The 9,541-nt window shown below is 42.8% G+C and overlaps 1 protein-coding gene across 1 annotated transcript; it reads left to right on the forward strand.

Annotated features, from left to right (window-relative positions):
• Window positions 1-160: 160 nt before the first annotated feature.
• Window positions 161-8,692, forward strand: PGD (phosphogluconate dehydrogenase). Its single transcript, XM_010076300.1, has 12 exons — window positions 161-236; window positions 675-854; window positions 991-1,056; window positions 2,164-2,282; window positions 3,148-3,217; window positions 3,585-3,719; window positions 4,430-4,619; window positions 6,303-6,433; window positions 6,649-6,782; window positions 7,122-7,221; window positions 7,671-7,793; window positions 8,378-8,692. The coding sequence occupies exons 1-12, from the start codon at window positions 192-194 to the stop codon at window positions 8,495-8,497; spliced, it is 1,413 nt and encodes a 470-aa protein (XP_010074602.1). The 5' UTR covers window positions 161-191; the 3' UTR covers window positions 8,498-8,692.
• The last annotated feature ends 849 nt before the right edge of the window (window positions 8,693-9,541 follow it).

Consider the following 9,541-nt stretch of genomic DNA (forward strand, 5'->3'; position numbering starts at 1 on the left):
GCGGCAGTGGGACGGGATGGATTCAGAGCGTGTGCTGCAGCGTTGGTTAGGGAGGGGGGGCTGGCCCCTGACAGGTCAGAGCAGCCCGAGGAGGGTGCGGGTGCTGTGCTGATCACTGCTCATGACACTTCGCTGGCATCCGTGTTCTTCTACGTTCCAGAGCTGACATTGCTTTGATTGGACTGGCGGTGATGGGTCAAAACCTTATTTTGAACATGAACGACCATGGCTTCGTGGTAAGCAAAGAAAAACCGTGTTCAGAAAGGCTGATTCGCTAGCACCTGGGATTGGAGCTGAGCATTTTGTGTTTTGTTTTTTTTTTTTAATTTCCTTGTGATGGTCTAACGGGTGCTATTTCCTCCTTTTAGTTATCACCTAGGCTGCCCTTTGTCCTGTTTCCAGAGAAAACCAGCAGTGCATGCCTGTTACTTAGCTGGCTACTGATGTGTTAGTTATGTATAATTTTTCCCTGAAGTTTGCTTTGGCCTTGGCCATTAACCATAGATTCCTGAGACATTTGCAAAGACGTGCTGCAGGTTCATCCCTGCCCTGTGCTAGGGAAGGTAGAAGTAGGAGAGCACGGGATGTTGAGCCTTGCTTATCTACTTTGTAGCCTGAGCTAAAGTAACTGTTCTGTTGGCAGCTTTTATTAACACATTTTCTTTCTTCCCCAGGTTTGTGCTTTTAACAGGACGGTTTCCAAAGTGGATGATTTTCTGGCTAATGAGGCCAAGGGAACGAAAGTGATGGGTGCTCACAGCCTGGAGGAGATGGTCTCCAAACTAAAGAAGCCCCGGCGCATTATCTTGCTAGTGAAGGCTGGAAATGCAGTGGATGACTTCATCAATAAATTGGTGAGGCAAACATTCTTTCTACCTATGACTTCTTGTTATTTTTTGGAGAAGTTTCCTCTGGAAGTTCTCAATTATTTGTCATTAATGATGTTTTGAATGCACGGAGAAAACTAAAATGCTGATTTATTTTTGGTAGGTGCCGTTGTTGGAGACTGGGGACATCATAATTGATGGTGGGAATTCTGAGTACAGAGATACTACGGTAAGCCTGTTTTCTGTCCAAAGTGGATTAATAAAATACACATGATTCTTTCTCCTCTGATCATCAGAATAGTCAGTCAATAAGATGCTATCTTTCCTCTGCTCAGGGAAGGCCAAAGTGAGTTATGTCTGCAAAAGTAGATCATGCAGCCTGTTAAAAAGCAATTGTTACAGTAGTTAAGGATGATTCTATAAGTATACTTTTATAGAAGTTGCCCAAATCATCAAATAATATTTTCATTTATATTTTTTAAAGAGTGAAGAACTGTAGAAAATTTCCTGTTACAATCTTAGAGTTTTCAGGGAGACTTGAAAATCTACAGATATTTATAGATTTGTTGTTATATCTCAATCCTGTGTGACCACAGGAAAATCCAGTAAGACAGAACTGCTGTTTTGGCTGTCTTGGTAATGAAAACAGCAGAGTAATTACCTGGGTGTTTTGTTTTTTGGTTTTTTTTTAAACTGTAACTATAGAAGTTATGTTAGCATATCTGGGATGCTTACATGAAAATGTTGCATTCAAATAGGTACTTCTGAATCTTAGAAGGGATGCTGGTATTAATCTTCCTGCTTTGGCATCCTGATCTTGGATAAGTGAGTTGGCCATAGCAGAGTTAAAACCAGGAATAAATGAGGATTAATACTTGGGGAGCTTGCAGCTCCCCTTATGGATCTCAGCCTGTGCTTCTCTCCCACTCAGAGGGAATTAGTTTCCCTTATAGTTGTCCATGCTTGCACCTTCCCTCTGCAATGAACTCAGCAACTCCACCTTGGGCCTAATCTGCCTCCCACGCATTGTTGCACACAGCGTGTTTCACCTGGCCTGTAATTCCGAGCCTTTTCCAGCCTCAGTGCTGCTCTTTCTGTCTGGTGCTTATAAGGACTCTATATTCTCAGCACGTCTCTTTTGCAATGATCCGTGTCAAAGCAACAGGAAGTTTCCTAATGCTCACTTTGGTGTACGTATGAGCTTTCTCTAAGGTTGTCTTCCAGCATGTCCAAAGCAGAATTGAAAACCTAATTTTGGGTCTGAATTGCCAGGCTTTGTTTGCAGTGCTCTGGCATTGAAGGAAATTAAATAATCCTGCTCTGCTCTTTGTTCCAGAGACGTTGTAAGGAACTAAAGGAAAAGGGCATCTTATTTGTCGGAAGCGGTGTTAGTGGTGGAGAGGAGGGTGCCAGATACGGCCCTTCACTTATGCCAGGAGGAGCCAAAGAAGCCTGGTGAGCATGAGCACATTTATTCTTCTTCAGAATGGTCTGCAACAATCGTCTTCTATTCACACTGAGAGCTGAGGGAGGGAAGGAGGAGGGCGTGGGTGTGGAGAGAGCAAGATATGTTGCCAACTCACTTCCTCAAGGCTCAAGATTTCTCAACCTAGCTGGGGCCATGGGGCAGTGCTGAGCCTTCATGGCAGGCGAAACAAAGGCAGTTTTTTCTGCCTGGAATTCACAGCCAAAAGTAGTACTTACAGAAATCTGAAGGGAGAAGTGTGCTGGAGAGACAAGAATTTTGCTTACATTTTAAACAAGTGCTATTTCGTGATTATGGTTTTTCTTTTGGGGCCCTATGTTAACCCTGAAACAGGCAGCAGCAAACATCCCCACAGTGACACTCAGTATAAAAGGAGGCTTCAGTAGCTGTTTGTAATGACTATTGAATACATTACTTTTTTTTGCAAGTTTCTGCCATGCTGCCCTGCTGGTTTGTACTTGTGGCTATAGAACAGATTGAGATTTTGTTTCACCTCTACCACTGATCCTCTCTGAGTGTGAGCCTGCCTCTATTTCCCCATTTCTAAAATGGAGAAGATAATATTTGGGCTCCTTAGGTACATTAATCTTGTCTGCACAGTGCTGTAAGTGTGACATGGGCTGTCCCTATTTCTTGCAAACAGTGTCTAGTTCTGGGTAAAACATGTTTTATTTGACACTGTTGTGTGGTGGGTTATCAACCTGCCAGCACACCCTCACCCCAGGCTGCCTGTTGGCAGGTTACAGAAGGATGCATCATACCAATGGATTTTTTTTTTCTTGTGGTATTTGTATCCTCTGCCTATCTGCTGAGGCATATTATTTCTCCCCACAGGCCCCACATCAAGACCATATTTCAAAGCATTGCTGCTAAAGTGGGATCTGGGGAACCTTGTTGTGACTGGGTAAATATTTATTTGGTGCTGACCTTAACTTGTGGTTAGATCCGTGCTTAGGTAGTTTGGTTGCTAAAGCTCGTACATGTTTGTACTTAATAAAACCAGAGACATTAGTGGGTTGATTTTCTGTCTGACTGTATTCAATTCAAATCTACCATCTCCGATAACCTATCCCATGCAAGGGAAAGGCAAAGTTTTACGTCTGAGTCGTGTGCTGGGGGAGCTGAATGGCTCTGTGACCCCCAGTGTTTGCAGTTAGCACTGGGCTTACACCCTTCCTTCCCTTAGGTGGAAGGAAGCCATAGGCAGGAATGAAACACTGGAAGCGGTGACAGCGCTGTTGCTGATGGCATTTTTGGTGTTTCCTAAACAGGTAGGAGATGAGGGCGCTGGACACTTTGTGAAGATGGTGCACAATGGGATTGAGTATGGAGACATGCAGCTGATCTGTGAGGCCTATCACCTGATGAAGGATGTGCTGGGCATGGAGCACGATGAGATGTCAAAGGTGATCTGTCGTTTTTTGTGTCTTGCCTTCTTGAGCCATGGTGGCTGTCTGCCGTTGATGGAGGTAGTGGGCTTGGGTAAAACTGCTGCACGTACATGAAGTTAATTTTTCTGACATGCCTTCTGCCAGAGGCAGTGCACAATATTCCTGAGCTTCAAATGAGATAGGGAGCAGCAAGCATGTACACTGGAATGTTTATAGACGTTGTCTAAACTCTCCCATTGTGCAGTTGATTTCTACTCAGGAAGCACCTTCTTGTGTAGAGATAGGAATTACTTTGCCTGAAAAAAGTTAGTAAAACATTGAGCATTATAGTCAAGAGGGCAAATCTTGCAAAGACCTTGAAGCAAGTCAGTAAGTATGACACGTCTTGAAAGGGCAGTTGTGTTTCCAGCCTTCAGTGCCCCTGATGATCAGCAACAGGATGGGCTATGCATCTCCTTCCCAGCTGGAGATGGGTACTCTGCAGCTCCGAGTCTGGAGCGTTCTCGTTCCTGTGCAGGGCTGCTGCACAGTGGCCTTTCAGCAGTGCTGAAATCATTGGTAGATGTGGCAGGGCACCAGTAACCAGTAACTGAGGCAGCGTGACCCCCTTCTGTATGTGTACGTGTATGTATGTATATCAGTAAGTCAGTTGATATCTATAGTAGATACATAGTAAATCAGTGTGTGTGTGTATGAAAAAAAAAATACTTTTTCTCCTCCTCCAGGTTTTTCAGGAATGGAATAAGACAGAGTTGGACTCTTTCCTGATTGAAATCACAGCCAATATTCTCAAATTCAAAGACAATGATGGCAAATACCTCCTCCCAAAGATCAAGGACAGCGCAGGACAAAAAGGCACAGGAAAGTGGACAGCCATTTCTGCCCTGGAATATGGAGTCCCTGTCACACTCATAGGTAACTGGTTCTTGGATCTGGCTTCCTCTTTCCTACCTGCATGTGCCACATCCCGGTAAGAAGAATGGTAATAGTTAATCTCAGAAATGAGCCCAAACTAGGGCTTGGCTCGGAGAAGAGGCTCTTCTAGGTGTAGCTGTTGCAGTCTTCCTGGCCAAGCCTTGGCTGGTCAAGTCCTGTTGTATTAGAAGATGATAAAAACTGTAATCCAGTAAGCTGAAAGAGTAACTGCAGTGATAGCTAATTGGAGAAACATGGCTGCATTCCAACAGTGTATTTTCATAAAACAAGTTTTGTAAATGGTCTTAATATTCCACTACAGCTGTAATCTTTCAGTTTGAGGCTTGAAATGGTGTTTCTTGCTTGTGCTGTTTCTTGCTTGGGGTTCTTGCGAAGATCAAGGGTGGAGGAGGCACTGCCTAATTAAGTCATCTGCAGTGGCAGAGGAAAGCTGTTAGGTAATGACGAGCTGATAGGGAGGGTATGTGCAACAGCCCTTGTGCAAACACGGCCCTTGTGAGGGCACTTGCTCTGGGTGTGTGGTTTTATTGCATAAGCATGACTTGCAGACGTCTGCTTGTGAAAGCAGAGTCATGCTACCCCTGCTTTTTCCTGATTTCCCCCCCACACTTCTCCCCAGTGCAGAAGGAGGTTTTTGCAGAAATGGAGAGGAGCCAGTTCTGATTTTGTTATGGTCTGTTAATCCTGCTTCAGGGAGGATTCAGAATCTTGTGAAAAGATTAGTCATTCATCTTTTTTTTGGTTTGTTTTTGGTGACTTGGTTTGGGGATTTTTGTTGTTGTTACTGTAATTCATGACTCACTTAAAAGGTGGAAGAAAAGTTCAGTAGGAAGATTGTCATAAACTTGATTGCTTTCCTTCTGTTGGACCCTGGAAAGGAAACATTTTTTTTTTCTGTTTAACAATACCATCTTCAGTTGCAGATAAGTACAGCTTAAAACAGCATGATTAGGAGTTGACTGAGCCAGATGAAGAGATTGGCATTCAGGCTTTCTCTTTAGGAGCCTGGCTAACCCTTTAGCCCTGGCTAATGACGTTTAGTAACCTGCTTAGCGATGTTATAAAACTTTCTTATGGGCTTCTGAATGCTAGTGTTATGGGCCTGAGATTTGTAAAATCTATTTCATCTTATAAGTTAACCTGCTGATTTATTCTTGTTTTCAATTGCTCTTATTTTGGATGTGTGTATTTCAAAGTACGTCTAGTTAATGTGAGTTGCCATTTATGCAACAGCTTTTTATTTTCAGAGCATGATACAGTAATCAGTGAAGTCTTCAGCCTTGCCTGTCTCTAGACTTCAGTGCAACACTGTCTTTTATAGATAGGGAGAAATTTTAAAGTAAATTCTTAAAACTAAGAGCTGGTAAAGGTTCTTGAGGATGAATTTTCATGCGGATGACTTGTGGCTTTTTTTTTTTTCTTCTTCATTTGAAAGCTGTATCAGTCAATATTTACGCAGTGGTTATGCTAACTGACAGTTTGATCCCTCAGTAACGCTGTTGAAATGATTCATTTACACTCCTCTTTTCCCATGTAACTGTTTCACTGTGTGTGTGGCTCATCATTCAGTGGCGCTCACTGAGTGCCTGAAGACGGGTATCTTGGACCTTAACAGTGACGCTGAACTCTCTAATTATCTGCCCTTTCCCACCATACCTACAGGTGAAGCTGTGTTTGCACGGTGCCTGTCTTCTCTCAAGGATGAGCGAGTACAGGCCAGCAAGCTGCTGGATGGGCCTAAAACGACTCCATTTGGTGGGAACAAGAAGGCCTTTCTGGAGGACATACGCAAGGTGAGTCGTTGTGCTTGCCGGAGTGCTGTACTCAAGCTGCATATCAAGGCAGGTTTTGGATGCTACAAACCCTAGTGAGGAGCTCTTGTCGTTATGAACCATTTTGTGACAATTGGCTCCTGCTTTCAGTCAGTGGACTAAACGGAGTGTGTAAATTGTGAAGTTTCTCATTCAGCTTTGTGGGACTTCACTTGGAATGTGATTTGGTTTTTTAGGCCCTGTATGCTTCCAAGATTATCTCATACGCTCAAGGCTTCATGCTGCTGAGACAAGCGGCCAAAGAATTTGGCTGGACACTGAATTACGGTGGCATTGCACTGATGTGGAGGGGAGGCTGCATCATCAGGAGGTAATTTAGTTGCTGAGGGGAGAAGAACAAGCAATTTAGTTTATGCGGTGCTAGACTGACAAGCCTAGAGATTTTCTTGGAAAATCCATGGAGTTAATCTGCTGATAAGATACTGAGAGGCTGTTTCCGTAGATGGCACTAAAGGTTACCAGATGAAGCCAATTCTCTGGTGGCTTAGTTACTGCAGATTTTCTTTGGTCTTTGTTTTGTTTGCATCTTTCTCAAAGTTTGGAGTCTGGGTCTGGCTGAGTCAAAATTTTGGCCCTGCTAAGTTTTGGATTCTGGGCCTTTGTTGGAAGCTGTGAAATTTTATTCCTGGTTTACCTGTGTTCTGCCTAGTGTGTTCCTGGGAAAAATCAAAGATGCTTTTGATCGAAACCCTGAGCTCCAGAATTTGCTGTTGGATGATTTCTTTAAGACAGCTGTTGAAAACTGTCAGGTGAGTTTCCAAGGAAGGAGAAGCATAAAACCAATAGTTTACAGTTTCGACTTCCTCAGCTTCTTTTCTAGGAGTTACCTTCACAAGTATATTTAGACTGAAAATGAAAGGGTAGAGAACATCCCTGAAACCTGTTTATACAGCATCCTTAATCCCAAAGATCTCTAAACGATCCTTAGTCTCTTTGGGACTGTCTGTATGTATCTGTACACACGTAAGTCTGCACTTTTATTGTCCTGTTTGTTATCTCTATCTTACTTGGCATTATTTTGGATCAACCTTGTTGATGTAAAAATCAGTAATCTACTGCTGCATTTGCTCAGATTTGGTCATTAGATTTCATAGAACATGAAATAGCACATGCTGGTGTGCTAGAATAGTTCATAGGCCTGCACATACCTCTGAGCAACCACTCATTAGTTTCTTTCTTCCCCCCCCCGCGCCCCCAGGACTCCTGGCGACGTGTCATCAGCACTGGAGTACAGTTTGGTATCCCTATGCCCTGCTTCACTACTGCACTTTCTTTTTATGATGGATACAGGCATGAAATATTACCAGCTAACCTGATTCAGGTAGGTGCCTGAAGTAGTGTAGCAGTTCTGACTACTGAAATATCATCATGTTGTTATTTAAATACTGGTCTGAAGACCACAATGGCTATATGTCCTAATCACTCCGGCAGTGAAAAGATAAAGGCATAGTTTGCCTAATACAATTCTGTTAACCCTGAAATTCACGGCAATAAAACACTGTGAGATGTCTGGATAAAGAACACCAGAGGTACTGGTATGACAGTGCCCAGCATGTGTTAGTATTCCACCTGTGAACCAAAGGTAGTGATATCTTTGAATCAAAATGCTTTATAAAGAAGTATCTTTGAACCTTGTACAGAAGTGCTTGGTTTTTAGATAAGTACCTAGCACAAATAATAGACTTGTCCTTCTGCAGAACTCTTAATTACTAGATATTAGTAAATGTTTCATTGTAGTGATTTTGCTAATAATGAGAAAATAACTTTGAATGTTATAATACTGGAGTCAGATCTTATTTCTAGTATTCCTGTAGTCGAGTATCAGTAGGTGAAACTTCTAGTCCTTGTATGACTGTGATATTCATGTGTCTACTTTCTGCGTGCGTGTGTGTGTTCTTATTCTAGGCTCAGCGCGATTACTTTGGTGCACATACGTATGAATTATTGTCGAAGCCAGGTGTATTTATCCATACTAACTGGACAGGCCATGGAGGAAATGTGTCCTCTTCTGCCTACAATGTCTAATGGAAACATTTCCTCTTGAAGCCAAGATACTGTAGATCTCAGATACTCCTCCTAGAATACCACTTTTTACTGTACTGTGCTAGAACTTGTGTTTGGACACTTTTGTAATAATTTGTGGTACATTTCATATATATATGTATACACACACACACATATATATATATATATAAAGCTAAATAAATTTGATTATAAATGCATTGGGGTGTTTTGTTTCCACTGCTGCTGGCCAAAACTGGCAAAGATGTCTTTGTGCATTATGTCACAGAATACATTTTAAAATTATATTTTTATTGTATTATAGAGCATAAACTCATAGGGATCAAGATAGAGATGACTGCAGTTCAGTAATTGCTAAAGTGGAGAGTGGCAGGCAGCACAGTAACGCTGCACAAGGTTCCAGGGAGGTAAAGACCTTTCTTTGGTTGTCATTGTTCATTCGTAACAGGCAGTAGCTTGGTTCTTAAAGGTGAATTTCTGGGAGTTCCCTGCTCAGGGTCTTTCCCACTGTGAGCTCTGTGTGTGTTCTGTGAGCGGGTGAAGGGGGGATGGATCATGGAGAAAATGCAGGTCGGGGGTGTCAGGACTGATGTTCCTGTCACCAAGCCCTTCTCCCTCCAACTGTTCTTCCAAGTTTAAAGCTTTGGCACCTTTTTTTTTTTTCTTTTTTTTTTTTTTTTTCTCCACAGAACCTCCCAAGTGCTGAATTTTGTGCTGTGCACTTATATTGATATTTTGGTCTATTATATTTTTGCTACGACAGCTACTTAGTTATTAGCTGGGTATCTGTGTAATTGGCCAAAGATTACTTTCAATTTAAAGCAACTTTTATGCAGATTATGTGGTGAGGTTTAGGAACTGTGTGAACTGAATGCGTAACGTGTGACAAGCTGCAGGCGATAGCGGTAACTGAGGGTCAGGAACGGTTCGGTAGGGAAGGGACGGGGCCGTTACATCTCTCTTGCTGGTTATGTCTGATCTCGCCTGACCCCCGCATTAACCCCGGTACAGGGACAGTCTATCCCGGCCCAGGTGGCTCCAGAACCC

This window comes from Pterocles gutturalis, unplaced genomic scaffold, assembly GCF_000699245.1.
Source record: "Pterocles gutturalis isolate BGI_N339 unplaced genomic scaffold, ASM69924v1 scaffold21943, whole genome shotgun sequence".
Taxonomy (NCBI): Eukaryota; Metazoa; Chordata; class Aves; order Pterocliformes; family Pteroclidae; genus Pterocles; species Pterocles gutturalis.

Coding starts and splice junctions, on each gene's coding strand:
- PGD (XM_010076300.1), top strand. CDS start 192: ATGGGTCAAAACCTTATTTTGAACATGAACGACCATGGCTTCGTG. Junction 2,283..3,147: donor GGAGGAGCCAAAGAAGCCTG/GTGAGCATGAGC, acceptor TTCTCCCCACAG/GCCCCACATCAAGACCATAT. Junction 4,620..6,302: donor AGTCCCTGTCACACTCATAG/GTAACTGGTTCT, acceptor CCATACCTACAG/GTGAAGCTGTGTTTGCACGG.